We start from the raw sequence: 23343 nt of genomic DNA on the forward strand, positions 1-23343 counted from the left end.
CCTAATGAGAGCACGCACCAGCCTGGGCACAGACAATGGGCATTTCTCATCACTCTTCAGACACAGCCAGAAAGTAGGACAGCACTTTATTTGGAAGCTCTGCTAGACCTGGAAAACCACTTCCCCACAGAAGCCCTGGGATAAGGTCCCCTCTGAGTTCATCCCAAAGTTCCACTGTCTGCTCCAAGATTCTCAGGCAGGGCAAGTGTCTTATTTTTTTGCTCTGGGAAGGTTTTCTTCCCCATTGTGCACCCACTGCACATTAAAAGGCAATCAATATCATCCCCACTGTTTACCCTGAAGTTTGATGCATGTCCTCCTTGCCTTTACATCCTTGTTCTCACATTTTTGTGCCCCCCGGTGTCACCAAATCCTGTTAATCTCTGGGCCAGAGTGAAGTGCTTCATGTGAAATGGCAGTTTCTGGTGCAGAATGGTTTTGTAATGAGGCAGGAGACAGAAATCAGAACTAAAACAAGGTTATAATAAGGCAAAATGCTTATGGAGTATAGTTGTGTGTAAGAGAGAGTAAAAGTGTAAGGCAAGCTGGAGGAGTAGGAATAAACTATGAAACAAAACATAACCACATTGTTTTTGTGTGTGCTCACACTGGGACCTGTCTGTGAGTGAGCGAGCAGAGAGCAAAGACAAAACCACGGGAACAAAACAGTTCAGTAGATGTGGACATGTGAGGGAGGGCATCAGAAACCCAAGGAGGCAAAGCAAGGAGGCTCTGCCACCCAAACCGGCCCATGGCACGGCCAGGAGGGCGACAGTGCCATTTGTGAAGCCCCTGCCCTGCTCTCAGACTCAGCTACACTCACACACACCTGGAAAACCCTGGGAGGTTTCCTGCAAGAGTTCCAGGCCCAGAGCTGCTTCCCTCTGAATGCCCAGCCCCAAGGTTCTCCTCTGGAGTGTGTGGAAGTCCCCAGGAGCCATCCTGGCCGTGCTGCAGGCAGCCGTGCCCTCCTGCTCTCAGGTGAGCAGAGCGAGGGGGCTCACAGCGTTCCTCTGCCTCTGCAGAAGGAGCACTTTCAATTCTGATCTGTTCCTTTTGGCTGCTGCTGCTTGCGTCCTCTTCATTCCTCATGCCAGGACACCCTGACCCCGCTGCTGCCCCTGCCAGCCTTGGGAAAGGCTCCCCGGGGGGCGCGGCCCCTGGAGCCGAGCCGAGCCGTGCCCCGAGCCGTGCCCGTGCCCCGAGCCGTGCCCGTGCCCCGAGCCGTGCCGTGCCGAGCTGCTCCCGCCAGGTGGCACCCCAGGAGCGGCTGAGGCGACACCGGGCTCGGCAGAAATCGGCCCCGCTCCCGGGAGCGGCCCCGGCCTCGGGAACAGCCCGGGAGCGGCCGCGGGGACGCCCCCAGCAGCGAGGAGCCCCCCTGTCCTCCTCCTGCGGGCTGCTGGCACCGTGCGCCCAAGTCCTGCCCGCTGCCCTGGTTTCATGATTCCCTAATTTCGTGATTTCCCGAATTCAGGACGAAATGTGGCACGAGGATGGAGCTTCTCCCTCCCCATCCCGACCCCGTACCCACTCCATCCATCCATCCATCCATCCATCCATCCATCCATCCATCCATCCATCCATCCATCCATCCATCCATCCATCCATCCTCTCTTCCTCCCTCCCTGCCCGGAGCCAGCCAGGCCAAGCGCTCCCGCCCCGTCGGTGCAGCCTCCTGACAGCAGATGTTTGGAGCCGCGGGATGGCGAGCTGGGGGGAATGGGAGGATGAAATGTCTTGTTTCTCTCTCGTCCCTACCCCTGGTTAGACATTTGGCGGAGGGAACAAAGCAGAGCCGCCTGTGGAAGGGGTGCGAGCCCCAGTACCGGGGTCACTCACGCCCGTTTCCCTGTCCCGGAGCGGTGGTCAGGGCCCCCAAAGCTGTTCCGTGGGTGACGGGGGAGCCTGGGGCTGCTCAGCGAACTGCTGTTGGCAGAGATGAATTTACCCAAAACACGCGATAGCAAAAGTATCGCTAAACAAACCCCAAATCCGCCGGTCCGAGCCTCCGAGCCCCAGCCGGGCTGAGCTCGGCCAGGCGGGACTCAGTGGGACAGCCGGGCCGGAGGGGATGCGTGCGGGCAGCGGGGACAGGGCGCACTGTGCCCGGCATCCCACGTCTGGTGTGGAGTGAAAAAAACTCTGCTCACAGCCATGTTTCTTCACATCAATTTTATATCATGACTCGCACAAGTATTTGAGCTATATAAATACATGAAATGTATATAAAACTGCTTTCTGAATATCATGTGCACAGAAAGCTGCGCATCCAGCTGCAGAGCGGCTCTGGAGCTCCTGGAGCGGCCGTAAGCACAGACCTGCGTGCATGCGAGCACGGCCGGGCGGGTGTCCGGAGCTGCTGCCCGGCTGCGCTGCCGGTCCCGGGCTCGGCGATGCTCGCCCGGCTGCCCGAGCGCTCTCCCGGCTGCTGCTGAACTCGGGCTTCTGGACTGATTTGCCCCTCCGTTATTGTTACAACTGGAAAACGTTGTCATCCATTAAATAATGTGCCTGCTGGCCCAAGCGTCGCTTTTCCTGGAGCGAACCCCTCGGGGCGCGAACCAAACCCCGCTCGATCAATCCAAAACCATTTTCGGAGGGGTCGCCGCTCTCTGCGCTCCCACGCGTGTTCCCCCCGTGTTTCGCCAAGGAGCCCTCCCTGGACAGGTTATTCCTCCTCTTCTGGAAGGGTTCCTGTTGGAAAATCGTATTTAAAACAAACCAAAAAAGCCACAGGACCGCCGCCACCACCGTGGGGCGGCTCTCGCCTTCACCCCCCCACTAATGACTGACGGCTGGTGCCACTGAGACAAATAAATACATCGTAAGGAGGGCAATGGGTCGCGAGTCGTTTTGGCCCTAAGGTGAGATTTAGCAATGACCGCCCATTAAAACGAGCTTTTCACTTTTCCTAGGGGTAGCCCCTACCCCCGCCCGCTCCAGCAAGGGAAGCGGGGGAGCCTCCTGACCTGGTTTATAATTGTATTTAGGTTTGAGGGGTTTTTTTCTGTTTGCTTTTTAGATCGGAGACGGGACAAATGAAAACCGGCTGAAAAAGGACTCCGAGAACGGAGGAATAAAAAAGCGCCCCTCGAAAATCCACGGGGAAGGCCAGGAATGGACAGCGAGGGAACGCTGGGAAAATGTATTTTCAAGAAACCCGTGGAAAATAAACGCGAGAGCGCCCAGGAGCAGTGTCAGGGCAGAAGGGACAGAATCCTGCGGAAGATCGCGGTGACACATCCCCGAGGGAGCGCGCTCGGGCAGCGCGGTGGCGGGGACCCCTTTCCAGCTGAGGGATCAAAAACGGGACTCCAGGAAAGCTTGGAGAAATCCCTCCGGCCCCCTCCCTGCCGCCTCCTCCTGCCCCAAGAACACCTCCTTGTTTTACCGACCCGTCAGTCCAGCCCCAGGGATGCTCCCAGCCGGACCCCGCGTCCCCCGGCTCGGCCCGGAGCCGCTCCGCTCCTACCTTCACTGGGAGGAGCAGGTCCGGGGGGAAAAGCACCACTGGCTTTTCTCTCGGGCTTATTTCCTTGATAACTTTATTTTGTGAGTGGCGCTCGGGCGGCTTGAAAGGAAATAAAGCTTGAAAGGACCTCGGAAAGGAGAGAAGCTGGAGGCAGAGGGGAGCTGCTCCGGGAGAGGAGAGGGTCGGGGTGTCCGTGGGGTCGGATCGGCTCCGCTCAGCCCAGCCCGATCGGTGTTGCTTTGGTTTTTATTTCAATGCCTTCTCTGGGAAGGTTTTTATGCGGGGTAGTGAGGGAAAGCTTCGTTTGGTGAAACCAAGGTGAAATTCAGCAGGAATTATGGCCGCGGTTACCTGAGCTAAAGGTCGAACTGTTTCGGCTGAGAGCGTTTAGAAGTATAATAACTATTAAGCATTTATTCTAGAATAACCAGATCATAAAAAGCAAGAAACCAAAGAAAGAAAGAAAAAAAAAATATGGATTAGAAAAGGGGAAGCCCAAGGGTGGTGTCTGCGAGGCGGCTGCGGGTTGAGCTTCCACGAAGGAGGGTGGCAGATGAGGAAAGCGCAGCTCCGGAGCCCCGCAGAAGCTCCGGAGCCCCGGCCCTGCCTCGGGGCTCACCCTGCCCGCAGCAGCCCCCGCGTCGGGGCGAGAGGATGGAGCCAGGAACTCAAATAGAGCCTTGGACGGCCACTTCCAGCTCAAGGACTTTGCCCCGCCGTGTTTTTACACGCCTTAATTGTTCCCTAATAATGCGGGGGTTGGGGAGAAGCACGTGGGAAGTTTGGGGTTGACTGGAAGAAAAAAAAAAATCGAAACACCAAAACAAAAATGCCAACAAGAGAAACCCCAAGGCATCACCCTCCGGGGCTGCCTCCCTGGGAACCGCTGTTTTTTTCTCCCCATCCGCAACCAAAAAACTTCAGGTGCAAAGAGAGATGGTTGCGCGGCGGTCAGGGCGATGCCGCGGTGCGAAGCCCAGATCGCCAGGCTGGGATGTCCTGCCGGGGGTCTCTCCGCTCCCCCGGGACTGTCTGTACCGTGGGGGACAGGATGAGGGCTCGGGGTTACCACCGTGCCCCCGTGGGTTTCTCAGCGAGGCGCGGCTGGAGGTGCCGAAGGAGGGAGGTTTCTCCCGCCCCGTTTCCCCCATCAGATGATTCCAGCCCCGCCGTCCCGGCGCCTCCAGCGCGGATCCGCCCGGCCGGCTGTCGCTCCCGGCCCGGTGACAGGGACCGGGGGGGCAGCGGGGCGGTCCCCGCACGCTGGCAAGCGCCAGCGCCTCGAGGCAATCGCCTCATCGGCCCATTTACCCTCCCGAGACGGCAAACAACCGCTCCGTCCGTCTGCCATCCCTCCGTCCGTCCGTCTCTCAGCCCCGGCCGGGACCGCGCCCCGGTCACCCTCTGACAGCTCCCCTCACCCCGGGCGTGCCGGCAGGAGCTGGGGAGTGTCCCCCTGGAGAATGTCCCCCTGGGGAGTGTCCCCTGGGGAGTGTCCCCCGCACAGCCACGGGCACGCTCAGGGGCTTGGAGTCCTCCCCGTTTTGGGAAGCGCTCGTCCGAGAGCGGCCTCGACCCCGCTGCCCACCGGGGGCTGCGGCTGGGCTCCCACCCGGGACGGCTGTGCGCTCCTGCAGACACACGGCTGCTAAATTTCAAGCAACTCCTCTATATTTTAATTTTTTTTCTCCTTTTCTTTTCCCTTCTCCCAAACTCTCTTTCTGCCTTCCCAAAATCGTTTCCCGGTGCAATCCTGCCGCCCGAGGCGAGGGAGGAGGCGGGATGGTCCCTGCTTCCAAGATTTTTACGAACAATCGTTAAAGAAATCAAACTTTATTTTTTTTTCTTGTCTTTTTTTTTTTCCTTCCCTTGTGCAGAGGCCGGAGAGGTCCCTTTGATCTGCGAGGCCTGGCGTGCTCCGAGCCCGCACGCCGGCTCTTTGCGGGGAGGGGGCTCGGCCGCCGCGGGAGCCTCCGAGCCGGGACATGAAAGGGGGGAAGAAAAAAAAAAAGAAAAAAAGAAATCTAAAAAAAAAAAAATTAAAAAAGGACGTCCAGGGTAAGGGAGATCGACCGAAGGGCTTAAATATTTCATATTCCTGGAAGCTGTCAAGGCCAAAAACAACAACACGCCTCCCGCCTCCCCCGGAGTGTTTGCAGAGGGCAGGAGCGTGTGTGCGTGCGAGGGACCGGCAGGCTGCGGGGGGGCGGGGGGTAGAGAGGGTCATAAATTTTCACTTGTAATCAATCAATAATTAACTAATAGCGGAGCGTGGGCCGAGCGCGCCGGCGACGGCGGGTGCCCGGCCCGCCGGGGTGTCGGTGTCGCGCTGCCCCCCGGGCGCTGCCGCTGCCGCTCCGGGGAGCGCTCCGTGCTCCTTCCCCGCTCCTTCCCCGCTCCTTCCCCGCTCCATCCCCGCGGGGCGGCCGCTGCCCCGCTTTCCCAGAGACTTTGGACTCGGGGCTAAAACTCCCGTGGGTCAAACGCAGCTCGGCTCCCAGCAGAGCCTGCGGGAGCTGCGCCGCGCTGCCCGCCCGGGGGTCGGGATTGGGGGGGTGTGGGATGCTGGCTCCCCCCAGCACGGCCCGAGTTCCCCCTCGTTCGGGTCGTTCTGTGCCCCCTCCCACGGGCCGTGGGTCCTTTCGGGGGTCTCGGGGCGCTGCTCGGGCTGCCCGAGAGGTGGCGCCGCCGCCCTGCCGGAGCCCCCCCGCCGCCGGCCACCCCCACCCAGCGCCGGGTCGCCTGCATCAGCCATAAAACCATTGAGGATATCAAGACAGGCGCCAGGTGAGTAATAGACAGGATAATCCACAGAGATTGCTCGCTGTTTACCTCCTTCCACAAGCGCCACAAGAGTTACTCATTAACGTTACTATATACAAATAAGATACACAGGAGATAAAGCCATTTGCAAGTCAGAGTTACACCTGCGGTACACGGATTTCTTGCAAGGGCATGGCGAGGGGGAGGTCAGCATTAGGCCCGTGGAAAGGTGGGGGTTTGAAGCAATCAGGCTGCACCCTCAGCCTCAAAAAGAATAAATCGTGAGCTCGGCGGTTGCGGCGCCCCGGGGCTGTCGGTGCCCGCCTGGCTTGCGGGGCGGCTACCGGGCTCCTGGGCTGGCAGGAAAGCGAGGTGGGCAAGGGGGGCCGGGGGTGGGTGTCTGTAGCTTTCCTTTTGACCATCAGCAGTGAATTCCTCACCAACTAGGACATTTCCCCCAGTCGTACACAGATCAGAGCGGCTCTGCCCCTCTAAGAGCCGTTTGGGGGACGAGCAGCTGAGAGAGGGAAAAAATTGAGGTCCCTGGGTGATTCCTGAAGCCAAAGGGATGGGGGAGAGGGCCGGGGGTCTGTCATGGACCGGAGCCTTGGCGCTGCCGCTGAGGCCGGAGCTCAGTGCAGAGGGGAAAGCTGCTCCCCGGGCAGGGATGGCTGTCCCAGGGCTTTGTCCTGCTGTCCTGCTCCCCTCGGCACCGGAGTCCCTCTCCCGGAGCGGCTCCAGCTCCCACCCGTGTGGAGGATCCGCGTGGAGAGCGGCTGGTGGGGCTGCAGCCTTCGGGCTGCCTGCACCGCCGCTGCCTCCTTCTTGGCGTGGGTTATTATTTTTCTCATTTCTTTGGCCAGACCCGCCGCCACCTCTTTCCCTAAAAGCCCCTCCTCGCCCAGGCCAGCTCAGGGGAGCATCAGCTCAAGTGACGTTTCCAGCAGCCGTCACCTTGGGCCATCCGAAGGTGGGGAAAGAAGAGGGAGACAAAAACTCCTCTCAGCCCAAACCTTTCTCCGGCTCAAACATCGTGGATTTAAACCAAACCCCCATCCCCAAGCTGAAATGGGAAGGGTCCCGTTTCCTCACGAAGGGGAACAGTTTCATGTTCGTGGGGGAATTTTTAAATTAAAAAGGCGAGGGGAAAAAAAAAAAAAAAACTACAAAAAAAAACCCCAAACCACAAATTCATGGCCACTTTTACCCCCTGGATCTCCCTTTATCTCGCCGGCGCAGGAACCGGGGGCCGCGGGCCGAGGGGCAGGCAGAGCATAAAACAGGATACAGGCTGGAAGTACATCCTTATAATATTTATTACTGGCGGACGATGAATCGCTTTTCAATATACGGGCCACTAACTGTTGAAGGCATGGGGGAAAAAAAAATCTCATTAACAAGAAATATATATGTTCTGCTAAAGGATGTGCTCATGGACTGGCAGAGGTACAGCAGGGGCTGCCAGCTCTCCTCAGCTCTCCTCTCAGTGACCTCCCAGGCCACCGGTCCAGCCTGGATGTCTGTTCCCGTTCTAGCCGTTTTCCAGCTTAATCTCGATATATCACGAGCCTGAGGGCAAAAAGGGGCGATTCCAATAAAAGGGGGGGAAAATAGATATTAAAAAAACATGTATTTCCAGGTGATAACTAACTGGGAAAGCCAAATCCTCTGCCCGGACGGGAGAGGAAAACGAGCCCAGCAGCAGCATCAACTCCCGAGCACTTTACCTGGAAACTTTGAAGGAGGGCTCTGCATTAAAATTTAACCGATCTATTCTCTAATTCTTCACTTTTGCGTTATTAATTTATGACAGATAAAAGCATAGCTGAGCCTTTCTCATTAACTTTTCAAACGCCACTTAATATTGTTCCATTAAAAGAGGTGACTTTAGTAGCCTCTGGATCGACTTTAAAAGCGAGAGGGCTAAAGACGGAAAAGGTACATTAAACAGCTTGCTTAAAACTTTCCTTCCCCCCCAACAATTCCAATGACACCATCTCGACTGGTTCGTACTAGCTCCTTGCAGGAGAAATATCTTAATATTGGGAACGGGAAAGGGGGTGGAGGAGAAAGGCAGAAGAGGGATATATATCTTTCAACCCCTCCATCCTCCCAGGCACTTCGGGGAGGGTTGGGGTGAAGGCATTTCACAGTACGCCCAAGACATTTCAATAAAAATTTATTGAAACTTCAGTGACTTTTAAAAGGGGGGGAAAAAAATTACAGAAAAAAAATAGCAAGAACTTCTCAACATTTATATAACACAAAATATACCTTCATTTTTTTTTTTCTTTGAACCAGCTCTGAGCACCTGACTTTCAACCCAAGAAAATATGCACTCACTCAAACAAAGACAACAATAAGCACAGTAGTGAAACTCCATTGCAGGGTTGTTTTCTGACGCACTGAGGAAACGGGCAAAAATAATAGAAAGTACAGAAAATCCTAGAATCTTCACCTCTTTTTTTTTTTTTCTCTCTCTCTCTCAAGCCACTGGAGAAGCCTGTTGTCGTGTATAAACATATATAATTTTGTGGTTGTTGACATTTTGAACACCGAAGAAATCGAGGATTAAAAGCCACCATGGCACACTGCTTTGTCTTTTTCTCTCTTTGAATTTTTTTAAGGTCTTTGAATAATTTGGTTTCTTTCTGCTTTGCCTTTTGCATTTGGCTCCTTGACCAAAGGACGAGGTTTTCCTGGGCTGAGCAACGATTTAAAAACTGAGCCCTCACAAATAGGGGAATTTCTCCTCTGGGTCGGGATCTATGTTTAAAGGAATTACCAACTTGAAATGAAAACGACTAAAAATAAAAACAGAAGGAAAAAAAAGAAGACCGCTGCAGTCGTATTTACAGAGATATGTACAATGTCAATAAATTAAAGTTTAATTTCGAGTATTCATATTCCACGTATTTACAAGAGTTATCAAATAATTACATAAATACTTTGTTTTAATAATAGTGTCCACTCTTTTCTTCTTCTCAGTATGTTAAACCTTGTTATTGCATATACAGTTAAAGAGGGAAAGCTGTGATAAATCTACAGTCGAGCTACAGAGGCTTTTAGATAAAATAAATTCACTTTTTTTTTCTTTCCAACTACACGTCTTATTTTTGTTGCTACAAGGGAGGATGTTTAAGGTAGAGGGACAAAGGTCTTATTTTTGTTTTTATTATTATTAATAATAATTTTTCCCTGGGATTTGAAACGAGCATTAAAAATAAACAACAAAACCCCACTGAAATAAAAAATACCACCACCCCCCCTCAAAAAAAAAAAAAAAAGGCAGACTACTCTGGAACATGCAAAAAAAAAAAAAAAAAGCCACCAACTGGCTCTCAGACATCACAATAATATTTTAAACACACAGCTTCCCTTAATATCGACTAAGGGGGTTGTGGTTAACAACCCGCCCAGGAAACAACTGTTGAAGAACCAATACGCGAGTTACTTACACGCTTTTCTTTCGGAGAGAAAAAAAATCACTTCTCTTACTTAATTTTTATTCATAAGTTTGTTTGATTTTTTTTTTGTTTGTTTTTTCTTTTAGATTTTTTTTCTTTTTTTTTTCTTTTTTTTTTCCGGTGTGTTTTGGTTTTGGGTTTTATTTTTTTTTACACTGGTAAAAAAGAAAATAAAAGGAGGATGCCACAAACCCCACCGGTGCCTCGATCCCGTGAGGAGCCCCCGACCCAGCGCTCCCCCACCCCCGACCCTTTTTTCCCTGCTCCACCAGATACCTTTTGTTGCTAAACGCCGCGGGACTTTACATATTAAAAAAAAAAGAAAAAATAAAAGTAGGAAGAAAAAAAAAAAAAACAAAATAAAGAAGGGGGTAAAAAACAAACACTCGCGGGGTGGAGGATGTGGTTTCTTTCAAACAAAGTGCACTGCGAGACGGATTTGAAATGAGCTCCCGGAGGCGGGGGGGTTACGGGGAGCCGCTGCGGGATCTGTCCTGCTTGGGGTCGAGCCCGCTGACCAGGCGCTGGATGTTCTGCAGTTCGCTGGTGGCCGCCTCCTTGTCCGCGCCCAGCTTGGGGGACAGGGACACGGAGCCGGACGAGAGGGTGGAGGAGCGGCTGGTGAGGTCCGAGGCGGAGTCCAGGGGCACGGAGCCGGGGCTGGCGCTCAGCCCGCCCGCCTTGCCCTCGCCGGAGCCGGCGGCCAGGCCGGGCAGGGCGGTGGTGAGGAGGCTGCTGCCGTCCGACAGGGGCACGGGCAGCGGGTAGGGGCTGTAGCGGAGCCGCGGCCGCACGGCGCTCAGGAACGGGTGCCGGTGCACCGAGCTGGAAGCGGCGCTGGAGGCGGCGGCCGCCGCCGCCATGTAGGTGTAGGGGTAGGGGAAAAGGCTGCCGAAGGGAGACATGGCCAGGCCCTGCGGGAGGGGAGGAGAGAGAGGAAAGGGTTACCGGCCCGCACGATCACCGCGGGGATCCCACGCGGGATGGAGAGCTGTCCTCCCGCTGCCCGGGCCTGAAACGCGGGGGTCGCGGGGCACACCCTGCCCGGGCTCTGCCCCGCACGGCCCCGCTCCCGCCGGGCCCACCGGGGGCCAAATGGCCGTGGGGTCTCTCCCCCGCTCTCCCCCCGCAGCGGGCGATTCTCTAGCGCTGGGGCAAGCGCCCTTTACCCACGGGTCCAGCCCCCCCTCCCGCTCCGCAGGGCAGCCCCGGCACATCCCCCCCGGCAGCGGCTCCGCTCCGCAGGCCGGGACGCGCCCCGGGCTCTGGAGGACAGCGGGGAGGGTGGGAGAGCTCAGGGAGATCACGCTGGGCCACCCTCCCCGCCCACAGCTTTCCCTCCTCCGACCTGCTGCCGAGCCCTGGGACTGGCCCCCGAGAGGGGCACTGGGGGGGACGTGGACGCGGGGAATTTAAAGGAGGTGCCCGCTGCCCCCCCCCGTCCCCAGGCTCGGAGCTCCCCGGCCCGGAGGGGCGGCGCGGGGGGAACGCGGTACCTGTGAAGCCAGGACGTGCTGCTGCAGATGGAAAGGCAAAGCAGCCGCCGATGCTCCCGAGAGTCCCTGGGCCGCCGCCGTGGCCATGACCGTGTTGTCCAGTCCCGAGACCCCGGCGGACGCCCCGGAGACGGTGGCGAGGAGGGGCCCCATGCCCGCGGCCATGCCCGAGAAGGCTCCCCCCATGGCGAACTGCCCGGGGTGCAGCAGCAGCGGGTGCCCGTTCCCCAGCGGGTTGAAGAACTGCTGGCCGGCCAGGGCAGGGGGAAAGCCGAGGTTCTGCAAGTGTCCCTGGCTCAGGTGGGCCGTGCTGTCGGTTTGGACCGTCAGGGGGGTGAAGGGCTCTTTCCCCAGCAGTCGGTTCTCATCTACTTTGGGGGCATCCCTGAGGGGGCTTTTCAGTTCCTCGCCGCTCAGGCTTCCCCCCCGGGTGCTGGAAGAGATGGTAGCCGGGCTGTGCCGCGAGTCCGGAGGGGCTTTCTCAGTCCTCTCTCGGCTCCGACTCCCTGCCGAGTCCCCAGGGAAGAAGTGGCTTTTGGAGGGGCTGCCGCCCTTGTCCCGGGGGTCGTCCCCCGCGGTGGCAGCGGAGCTGGCCGGCGCTGGGGTGGCAGCGGTGGTCGTGCTGATTTTGCCCGACTCGTTTCCTTCTAGCAAGGGATCGTCTTTGCTGTCTGCATCGCTGTCTCCCTCGCTGGGGCAGAGATCTGCAAGACAAAGGGGGCCCGGGGCTGGGATCCGGCACTGCACATCCCGAAATCCCCACCGGGCTGGGAGAGGGGGCAGAGACGCTTCCTGGCCGGCCAGAGGCTTGTGTGGAAATACTTCCCTTTCTTTATTATTATATAAATAAATACAGCCCTCGGCTCCCACCGCCTGCCCCGTCCGAGCCAGCCCGAGTTTTACACAACGCAGGAAATTTGGCTGCGAAACAAAGCAGCGGCCCAGAGGAGCGACCCCCCAGCCGGGCGGGCCCGGGGCCAGCAGCTCTGCTCCCCGGAGCTCCTGGGGCTGCCGCAGCCCCCAGGGACCCCCTTCCCTCCCCAGCTGCAGCGGGGGCAGAGGAGGAACGGGCCAGCAGCAACCTCGGGACCGGGCTGAAGGGCCTTGGGGATGTGTCTCCTACGAAGTTTCCTAAAGTTTTCATCCCTTTCAACGGGCAAACTTTGCAAAGGCACACAGAGACACCCGCAGCCGTCTCCATCACGGCCTGGGCCCCCCTTCTCCCCAAACACACGCACGGCTTCGCTGGATTCCTCTGCACATCATCTCCTAATTTCAGCGCCCCAGGTGTGAAGCTCTGCTTTGCTTTTCGGGTCCCCTCCCAGCTCCCCTCCCCTCAGCTCGGCAGGCCTTTAAAAAAACGAGTAAAACAACTACTAAAAAGAGGTTGTTTCCTCCTCCCCCTGCCCCCCCGGCCCGGGATGGATTAATACATACGAGAGAGCTGCAGACAGCTCCCAACCCCGCACGGTGAAACCCAGGGTGACTTTTCTATAACAAAGTTCGCGACTGTATCCAGGGGAAAGATCCTTCCTCTAGTAACAGATTCAGTGAGGGATATTAATGGAGTGACTCCAGTTTTGAACTTTTGCCCCGTGGTCTGTCTTTGCTCCCTTGACTCGGAGCTGGCTCCTTTCTGAACCAAGGAGGGGAGGGATGAATGTGCAGCAAGGGGAGAGGGAGGCCGGGGGGGGGGGAGAGGGAGAAGGAGAGGAAGAGTGAGGAAGGCAGAGAGAGGAGAGTGAGGGGGGAGAAGGGAGGAGAGGGAAAGACAAAAAGAAAGGAAACAAGAAGAAGAGTGAGGGCAAGGAAAGAGAGGGCAGAAAAACTAAAGAGAGAACGAATAGAGAGAAGAGAGCGGAGACAAAACATGAGAAAAGAAGGGAGGAGGTAGGAAGCAAGGCAAGAAGAAATGAAAGAAGGAAAGAAAGAAAACAGGCCAGTGCCAGAGGGCAGTGGTACAGGCCGGGATTTGCCACCACAGAGCGGGCACCCAGGCTCTCCCAGAGGAGACCAGGGGCCACAGCTCTCACCTTTGAGGCTGGAGGTGCCCACGGCAGGCACGGCAGGACAGGAGGACTGGGCAAAGCACTTGAAGGCCGTCTGCTCATTGGACGACTCGTCCGAGGTGGGATTCTCCTTCTTCTGCCTCTCGTCATACACCCGCATGGACTGCAGGGTCAGCTGCTTCCTGCGGGCACAGAACCCGCTGGGCGAGGGTCCCCGGCGCCCCCCGGGACCCCCCCTGCTCCCCAGCCCCTCCCGCAGCTCCCTGGGGCACGAGGAGCACGGGGGAATGAAGAGCCACGGTCCCCTGGAGGAGGAGAGCGCGTTTCTGGCAGGCAGGGCTTGGCTGCTAATGAGAGGAGATTTCTTGGAAGCGTGAGCAGCTCCTCAGCGAGGGCTGATATTAAAGACAAGGGGCGGAGGGGAGAGGGAAGCATTCCCTGGAGATTAGCTTTTAAAAGGCAAGGATGTTCCAGAGATATGAGCCATCTTAATGGTTGCTAAGATTGCTAGGAAGTGGTTATTTTGTTAGGCACTTTATGTAATCTTTTCACCAACAATTAACCCGGAGTAAAAAATCTATTTATATTTAGAGAAATTAGAAATCATTTCCGTCCTGTGGCTCCAGCGCTGGCTTTATTTTCACACTGATGGACAAGAGGAGCTGGCGTGTGCATGTTTGTGTGTGTGCTGGGCAGGGAGAGAGGCTTCTTGGTTTACACCACGTTCCCCCCACATTTTTATTTTGTCGTTTGTTTGAAAAAAAGAGAAGCAGATCTATTTATTCATTATCTAACCCCCTCTGCAAATGGCTAAAATATCCTGTCTCCTGTAACACAACAAAACAGACATATCCCCCATTAAAGGAAAAAAATTGTCCCTTTTTTCTCTATTTTCTTCTTATATTAAAAATAAAAGTCTCGAGTCCCATTATAGCGAGTTCTGTCTGCCCACCTGGGGCACAAACTCTGTCCTGCTACTGCTTTTGGAAAAAATAAAGACTCTTCTATCATTAATTACTTCCATATTCATGAGATACCTCTGTCCAAACAGTTTATTTCTGTGTTTCTCCTCTATTTCTGTGTCTCTCCTCCATTTTACTCTTTTCCAGGCAGTCCCCAGAAAAACGCCAGAGGAGATTCAAGCAGTGCTCAGCCCTCACTTGTCCCTCTTCTCCAGTCCCAGATCCAAACTACACTGTAATAGTCCCTCTCAAATTTGTAAGGGAAAGCTTTTTTCTAGCAATATTTGCTTAATGTACTGCACTTCCTTTGGCCAGCCATCCCCCGTGACGCGAAAACTGAACGTGGAAAGCAGGAAAGAGTTCCCATGCAATCCGTTTGACGCTATTAACGCCAAGATCCTTATGGATTTTGGCGGGGGGAAGTGTGGTTTGGAGGCAAGGCAAGGTGATTTTGACCTCTGCTCGTGTTCTGAGTTTAACACATGAAAACCAAACGAGGCGCCTGTAAAGAATCGAGCCAGACTCACCTCTTTTCCCTCCTTCCATTCCCGGTGTCCCGAAAACCTTTGGCAAAGGGGTTGTTGTCAATTTTTAATTGCGTGATCTATAGGATAGAGAGAAAAAAAAAATAGCAAGGGGGTTGGGGCAGAATAAGGAGATTTTTGTATTATAAAACAACAGCAAACCCCACTCTTCCCAGTTCCCCTAGTGCTGGCAGGAGTAGGACAGGGCAGGGGGCAAAGGTCCCTGGATTTTGGGTGAATCCATGCGTTTTCCCGAGCTGTTTGGAGGCAGCTCGCCCCCAATCCCCCGTCGGGCTGGCCGGTGACCTGGACCGTGGTGGCAATGAAAGAGCCCCGTGTTGCTGCCACCACATCGGAATTAATTGAGCCGTGCAATGAGATCCATGCAAGTTATGCCTGTGCTTAAAACTCTTTAAATACCATAATTAAACCGCAAAGGAATCATACCCACCCCCTCACTATAATAAAATGCTTTATATAATCGCATTATGCTCCGGTGTGTTGGGGCGCCAGGGGTGCCAGGAGCCAGTTCATATTTTTTTTGGGGGGGTGTGTGTGGAAGTTTTTCAGTTCGGGTTTCCTCGGGGTTCAGGTTATGGCAGGGAATGGCTGTTGGGAGGAATAGGGGGTGCGGGGCATCCCGCGAGTGCCGGGTGCCCGCGCCTACGATGCACGGAGCCGAATTCAGAGCCCGGCCGGGGCTCACCCCGCTGCAGCAGGATGAGAGCAGTGGCAACGGGAACGCCGCCTCCCCGCCGCTCCATTCCCGATATCGGGCCGGGCTGCAAGCTCAGCGACCCCCAATTTAGGAGCAGAGGATGACCCCGAAAAGGAAACCCCGAGTGCGGGCAGGAGCAGCCCTGGCTCCCGAGTCACCCCCCCAACCCCTCCCGCCGCACACACGGGAGCAGGAGGGAGCAGGAAAACCCCACTGCTAAAACCAGCGGGACTTTTGATCCAGGTGCTCCCGGCCGTGCCTTCTGCTCCCCCCGCGCCGAGCCGAGGGCTCCCCGCCGCTTCCGCACGCCGCTTCCCAGCCGATTTCATGGCAATCACACAAATATGCTCATTTCTGTCCTTCAACCCAGCCGCCCCCAGCTGATAGACCGGGCCGGCCAGCCCTGCTGATAAGTCCCAAAGCAAAGTCTACTCTCTGTACGCCCATTTTCTTTCAGTTTCCTTGCAAGTGACTGGCTGCAGAGAGAGAGGAAAATAGCCCGAGCCCCGAGGGGGAAGCGGTTTTTTGGAGACCGAGGGCAGAAGGGTACAGACCTCCCCTTTTCACCCCCAAATTTTTCACGGTGAAGGATGCGAGGAGCAGAGAGGGGCACGGGGGAGCTGCAGCGAGCGGGCGCTGCGCATCCAGAGCCTCTGCGCTCAACGCAGGCGAACGCAAAGTTGCAATTCACAGACAACAAAAAAATCAAAGCCCCTTTTTTGGCTCCTTCCCTTCCTTCCACTTGACTTAATAATCGTAAATTCGCCGTTTGCCACTCTCCCAAATATACCACCTTCATCGCAAGCGACAATAAACCAGCAGCAAAGGAAAGGCAACGTTTGCAGCGCTGCAAAACTTTCTCACACGGGCTTTTTCAGCCCTTCCAGCTAAATTCAAGCGAGATACCCCTCTCTGACCAGAGCATATTTCTGCACCACAAAAAATAATAAAACACTGCAGGATGCAAAAAAAAATATCATAATATAATAATAATAGGAACCAGACGTGCGCTCCAGCCTTATTGCCAATTGCTGTTAAAGGAGCTAAAACAGCACAAAGGCCAGGAAGAATTACAAAATCTCAGCCCCGCTGCTCTCCCCACTCTGTCTTTCGACACACGGAGCCGAGTATTTTTTATTAATTTTTTTTCCCCTTATGCATCTTAGATTAAATCCACACGAAGAGCAGCAAACCCCACCCCGTCCCTTTCCTCATACTGGTGAGATACACTGGGGGTGGGGGGGGGTAAAAAAAGGTAGAAACCCCCTAAACATTCTCCCCCTCACCCCCAGTCCTCCCTCCTTTTAATTGCCTTCCCCAGGTCGGTATTAGGAGAGTGCTCGACCCCCCTCCCCCAGCGCCTTCCCCGAAGTTGGATCAAGGAGGTTTTGGGGGAAAAGATGGAGGGGGAGAGAGAGAGAGAAGAGCGGGATGGGCTTCGTGAGTTTTAAGGGAACAATGCAGAGTAAAAGTTCTCTTAAAAGCCAAAACACGTAAAACAAATCCTCTCTTAATCTCCTTACCTTATCATTCTGGTATGCGGTCACTGCGATGAATTCAGTCTCCGGGAAAACGTAGGTCCTGAACGTGCTGTAAGGAAGCTTGAGGATATCGTTGGCTCGGACGATGTGGAACCGGGGCTGGTACTTGTGCATGGAGTTTAAAATGGTCTGGGGGGGTGCAGCGGCCGGCAGCAGAGAGGGCAGGAGGGGGGGAAAGAAGACGGTCAGCAGGAGCAGCATTTCCCCCAGCCATCGGCACTTTCTCCTCCTAATTTGCCTTCCCTCTCCTTCCTCCCCTCACTCCTCCCCGCCAAGCACACTCCAAACACACGCACACGCCTCGCAGCATCCAACTAAAAGTACTGACAGCTCCAGCTCGCCGGGGTAAGGCTCTCGCTGGACCTCTCGAAGGAGAGGAGAGAGGGGGGAACCCCCTCAGAGCTCTGCCGGGAGAGGGGGAGAAGCTGTTTGGGCTCCGGCAGCAATGTCTTTTGATTTCAAAGTGTAAAAATAAAAATATAAAATCAAGTAAAGCAGGAGCAGCAGCTACAGTTGCAACACCACCACGAGAGCCTCGGCTCGGTCTAATTGCGTGCCCCAATTCACTTAAGGCCTTCTGCGAACGGCAAAAATGTATCGTCTAATCAAATCACAGCAGCAAATGCAATCTTCGGCACATTAGAGATCCCCCGGCCGCGGCCACCACCAGCAAGCCCCGGCTCCGAGGCGGAGGCTTTCCCAGGAATAGAAAGAAATGGCCAGGATCGACAGAGCACTTATCAGCAGGTTTGTTTGATTTCACTCTCAGGGTAAGTTTTTATCTCTGCACACCCGGTAAATGTAAAGGAGTGGATAGACATGAATGGGCAACTTGACCTCTGCTTTTGGTCCCTGTTTATTTTCACTCCGGCTTGCTTTACATTATCCAGATTAATATAGATTTAAACGTTTGCGTACTTAGGCCTTTAAGCCCTTTATACACATATGCATATCGTTTTCCTATGCTTAGAAAGTGTGATCGACTTTATTAAAAATATATATAGATATATAAAGTCACCGCAGCTCTGACAAATATCGAGTTGCGCTGCGCTGGAAATGTATCCCTAAAGTTAAGGCTGCACGGCACGGGGAGGTTACAGAGTAAACTCCAGGCTTTAATCCTGACCTCAGCAGGAGGAAAAATCAAGGACTGTTATAACCCGGACAGATTCCCGTCCCCGGGTGCGTGGGGAGGTCTTTCTGCCCCGTTTTCCCCTCATTTCGGCCGCCCGCCGGAGCTGCCAGCGGGACCTGCCCGGCCGAGCAGCCGCCGTGCTCCGGGCACACCCCCCGGGACCCCCCGCTCCGGCCGGTGGGGAGGGAGGGGAAAAGGGGGGCAAAGGAAGGTGTAAAAGGCACTCACAAATCCGTGCTTGTCAGAGATGTTGTTAGTGAGCTTCAGCTTGTGAAAGGTGACTACTTTGGACATCCATTGTTCGCCGGTGGCCGGGCTGTCCGGGTGGATGTACATTCTCTTTGGCATTTCAGGGTCAGCCTTGCCGGCTACCATCCACCGGGAATTATGGAATTTGTACCTACAATCATCAGCCGCCACAATATCCATCAATAAAATGTACTTGGCCTTTTTATCCAGTCCAGTGCATCTCACTTTAAATGGAGGAAACATTCTCCTATGGGCAGAGGGGGGAGGGAGGAAGTGGGGGGAAGAAAAGACAAGAGAAAAATAAAATGAAATTAATTAATTACAGCGTTTAAATAAGCTTCTGAATTTTGGTAGCGTGTCTACCAAGCGACTTCTTCAGCTCTCAAAAGCAGCAGAGTAGGTCTGTGGCCAGCAAAAAGGTTTCCTCAACTCCCTTCCCCCCCCTCCACCCCCGCCCCCAGTGAAAAGGTTTCTCAAATTCTTAAAAGTTGCAGGAGAAAATGGTCCCTGGATGGGAAAGGTACGCATTCCCTAGAAATCAGCAGGCGCCTACCTCTCTCTGCCATTCCTAAACAGCAAAGGCCCATTTGGGGCTCTCTGATCTCTCATTAGTTTCCTTTTTGCCTGCTAAACAAAGAAACGGGAGCTGATCGCACCCCGATAAAATAAATCGTCTGAACTATTACAACCCAGCCTCCCGATAAAGTGCGGAGTTTTACACTTCGCAGGCGAGAATTAAAAACCCCCAGCGAGGGCAGCGTGGCTGCCGGGGCTCTCCCCGTGCTCCGGCCAGCCGGGGATCCCCCCTGTGCCGAGGGTTCTCTGCAATCCCCGCTCCCCTCCGCTCCCAGCTCCGGCTCCAAACTGCAACAGGATACCACAAATTTGCTGTTTATTATATCGAGTGGTTGGCATTCAGCAAATCTCAACTTAAAAGGAAACACATGACTTTGTAACATGTAAGAGCTCTTAATACTGGCCGAGGCTTTCACGCAAAAACTTTTGACCACAATTAACAGAAAAAACTTCGGGAAAGCAGTAAAACGGGAGAGGAGAATTTTTTTTCCTCCTTGCTGCTTTTAGGGCTGCTATTTATTTTTTTTCCCCTGAGCCTGTAGCCTGCAACCGGTGCTTTGCTAATCGGCGAAGCTCCAGCAAGGCAGCTGAAGGCCATCTAAGAAGACTTTTCAGGAGTGGCTTCCTCGAGTAATTCTCCTAGCAAATCACATGTGGAGAGTTTGGGAGGTTTCTCAGAGAGCCCCTTAGAAAAACACCCGGGTGCAAAGGAGGTTTTCACCCTACGTATCATCACAGCAATAGGTAGAGTTGTAAAAGAGTCCAGATGTCAATGAGTAGCGAATATAGAGAGAGATTTCAGACGGGTAAACCTATAAAAAGCAGAAATGCCGAGCGTGGACGCGCCGTGTGCGTTCATTCATTCCCACGTGAAGGTTACATAAATACAGGGACAGGCAGCGCGGAGCTGCAAACCCTTCCCTGCCTCTCCAGCACAGGCTGCAGGACGGCTGGGGAGTTTTGTCAGCTTTTCTGTACATTTCCAGACATAACCAGCCAGCACAAACCCAGCCGAGATCCCAGCAAAGAGAGGGGCACAGCCTGACACACCGAGCCTGTCTGCCCTCCTGCCCCACCAGCAGCCAGACGCCACTCCAAAGGATTTTTCCCTCATTCCCCTTTCTTAAGGAAGAAAAACTGCGTGTAGCGAGGCAGAAAACCAGGCCATCCCCTTTGCCAACCCCAAATTATTTTCTTCCTGCTCCCAGTCTTCTCCAGCAAGCATTAAGCTACTGAACCATGAAGGGACCCTCTCACCCCCTGCACACGCTCATGCTGAGCAGGGCCGGGTCGCGCTTGGGCTTTTCCCGGCAGCCTGGTGCCCCAGACGGGCTCGGATCTTCAGCTGCCTAAAGCTTGCCATGATTGCAGGTGAAAGATTTACGGAGGGAACCGCCGGAGAGAGAGCCTTGCCCGGCTGGGGTGCGGAGATTGAGGGGTGGGGGATAGGGGGGGGGAAAGGCACGAACCCCCGACCCAGACCTACCTTCCCGATTTGGTAATCACCATCTCTGTGCCTCTTTTATGGAATTGCTCCCAAAGCTCTTTAGCTTCCAGATGCACTTTCGGATCGTCTTCTACCTCTTCTTCTGGCTCCAGAGTTTTTAAAGGCCTCAGATGGGCTGCTGCCTGGTGACCCAGGGAAGAAAAGGGAATACCAGTCTCTGCAGCCCCCACTAACTGATCCATGATGGGTTTAGCCAGAGCCCCGGGAAGGGACAGGGCGGCCGCCCCGTTGGGAGGCAAAGCCAGAGCCGGGAAGAAGGGAGGCTGATGTCCCAGCACAGCGCTCATGGCAAAGTCCGGTGCCCGGTGCGGTAAAAAGGGATGATAAGCCATGCTTGTCCCAGGGATTACTGGATCTCTCATCGGTAAATTCATCCACTCCACTCCTCGGTCTTCCTACTGTTGGAGTAGTCCCGGAGTGGTTTCTAACAGCACATCACGAAGAAGAAAAATTAAGATAATAACAATAACAGCAATAAAGCACCAAAAAAAAAAAAAAAAAAAAAAAAAAAAAAAAAAAGGATTGGGGGAAACAAGCTCTAAACAGCACAGTACATGAAGGAGAGGCAGAACTTCTACAGCCTACAACTTCCCGAGCCGGGGCACATCCCCAGCCCTCGGGACAGCGGATTAACAGGATTGTTCATTATTAGTCTTGCTTTTTCTCGTGTTCGGTCTCAGAGGCTTTGTTTTGCTTTTTAGTTGTTCGCGTTTTTTTTCCTGAGTGGAAGTCCTTGTGCTGGAAAAGAAACGCCGAAGAAGGGAAGAAAAAAAATCCACCGGGTTCGCTGTCTGCTTCTGTTGCCGCAGAAGAGCTGGACAAGCCGAAATCCTTTTTTTTCCTTCTTCTTTTTTTCTCTTAGTCCCAATCCCCCTTCTCTTCTTCCGTGGCGGAGGGTGACGGCTCGAAGCTGGGTTTTCTTTTTGGGTGGCTGGCTCTCTTCCCCCTCCCCCCCACCCCTCCACCTTTCCTCCGTACGGTCAGGCTGCAGAGCAGAGGCTGGGGAAGGAGGGAAAGCAGAAAGAAGCAAACAAACCCACCCCCCCTCGCCGGCCGAGGAAGGCTCCTGAGCAATCTTCAGCAGCAAAAACTTGTAGGGAAATCTCGTTTCCGCCTCGCCTTCCTCACTCCCCAAGCAGGAGCTGGTCAGGGTGTCCTGATTTCCATCAGGATCTCTTCTTTCTTTCACCCTCCTCCTTTTTTTTTTTTTTTTAATTTATTTTTCCCTCTCTCTTTCTCTTTCGCTGCGCCTTAAAAAAAATCTGCCAGAATTATACTGTTGTCTCCATAAAAGAGAGAGAAAGTGAGAGGGAAAGAGAAAGGAAGAGAAAAAAGGGGGAGGGAGAAAGAGAGGAAAAGAGAAAGAGAGAGAAGAGAGAGGGAGAAGGAGCCTCTCGGCTCTGAGAATTCCCTGTGAGTCTGTGCTCTGCGTGCACCCGATCGTAGGGATGTGTTGTGGGTTACAGGGGAGCTGGAGCCGCCTTGATTGGCTCTTTGACGCTTTCGGACCAATTGTGAGGCTCCATAGGCGGGGTTCTGACAGCTCGGGTGGAGGGGGACAGCGCCGAGTTATAAAAAGAAGGTGTCGGAAACTGTAACGCTGCAGCAAAGCATCACTAGTACTTCGGGCCGTGTGAATATGTCAACATGATCAGAGGGGAGGGAGCAGGGAGGGAGGAGGGAAGGGGCCGGCAGCGCCCGCCTCTAGGGGGGTGCTGGGGGCCGCCTCACCCCCGGCCCCGGCCTCCCGCCGCCCCGGCAGCCTGGGCACTGCCCGGCCGCTCTCCCCCGGTAGGAGCTTCCCGAGCAGCGGTGGGGCGGGGGGGCTCCACGCGTGGCGGTGGGGGGGTCCGAAGCTGCTCTCCCCCCTTCCCCAAACGCCGCCGGTACCGTAGCGGGGTCCCCCCGTGTCCCCCCCGGCCCGGAGCCACCTCGGGAGGCCGCCGCGCCGCACGCCCATCCCCGCCGCGGCTGCCGCCGGTCCCCGCGGCCGCCGCGTCGGTGTCACCCCCCTGCCGCTGCCCCCGCGCCGTTTGTCCCCTCCCCGGCAAAGTTGCTTTCTTTAAACGACACCTCCAGGCCGGGAGCCGGGCGCTTTCCTTCCCCCCGCGAATCTGGGGCTGAGCTCCGGGGCTCGGGGGCGGCTCTGCGGCTCTTGCCCCGCTCGGAGCTCGGCTCCGGCTGCTCCGGCGGCCGCGGCCGCCGCTATCATTGTTGTGGTGGGCGGCTGGAGGCTGCGGCGGGCGGGCGGCGGCCGCCGCTGGCTCGGCTCCGGCCCCGGCGGCTGCCGATCGAGGCGGGTGCGCGCACGGAAGCGGGAGGCCGCTGGAAAATGGGATTTCAATGCATTTTATTATTCCTTTTTTCTTTCTTTCTTTCTTTGGCGTTGCCGATTAAGGCCACTCGCCTGGCACCGGCGCCGACAGGGTTACGCTCCCACACCCCTCCTCTTCCACGAGGTGCGCGGGGAGGAGACGGGAAGTGCGGCTTTCCCTGCGCCCGGGCCGGGGCAGCGCCGGGCGGGGGGGGCTCAGCTCCGGGTTAACCCGGTCTCGCATGGAGCCAACCACCCCCCGGGGAAGGCGTCACGCGTGGGTCTGATCCGACCCCACGGAGAGGGAAGAGCCGGGCAGGATCCTCCTGGGAAGTTTCTGGGGAGATATATTCCTTTGGGGAGGGAGGGGGGGTTGGGTGCTGCTGGGTACGGGTGTGTGACAGTGCAGGGCAGCAAGAGGGGGCTTAGGACCGTGCGTGTCGTGGGCATGCAGGGCACGGAGCGCCCACGCGTGTCAGGCAGGGTATCCCAGCGCTGGGAGGTGCCGAATCACTAGCCTGCCCTGGGGAGGGAGGGGGGAATCTCCTGACGCCCCCCACCCTGCTTTAAACAGGGGAGGATAATCCTCCGGGAGCGGAGCGGGGGA

The 23343-nt window shown here is 55.3% G+C and overlaps 1 protein-coding gene across 2 annotated transcripts; it reads right to left on the reverse strand.

Annotated features, from left to right (window-relative positions):
• Window positions 1-8450: 8450 nt before the first annotated feature.
• On the reverse strand, window positions 8451-21822 carry TBX3 (T-box transcription factor 3). Of its 2 annotated transcripts, XM_084217223.1 has the most exons (8): window positions 21463-21822; window positions 20402-20846; window positions 18319-18586; window positions 16938-17084; window positions 14700-14776; window positions 13235-13392; window positions 11202-11905; window positions 8451-10619 (listed from the first exon to the last, which is right to left on the reverse strand). In XM_084217223.1, exons 2-8 carry the CDS (start codon window positions 20794-20796, stop codon window positions 10173-10175), a joined length of 2196 nt encoding a protein of 731 aa, XP_084073349.1. In that variant the 5' UTR covers window positions 20797-20846; window positions 21463-21822; the 3' UTR covers window positions 8451-10172. The 2 variants fall into 2 exon arrangements, with proteins under 2 accessions (XP_084073349.1, XP_084073348.1); XM_084217222.1 differs by lacking the exon at window positions 21463-21822 and having other exon boundaries at window positions 20402-21349.
• Between the last annotated feature and the right edge of the window lie 1521 nt (window positions 21823-23343).

This window comes from Fringilla coelebs (assembly GCF_963513975.1).
Source record: "Fringilla coelebs genome assembly, chromosome: 17".
Taxonomy (NCBI): Eukaryota; Metazoa; Chordata; class Aves; order Passeriformes; family Fringillidae; genus Fringilla; species Fringilla coelebs.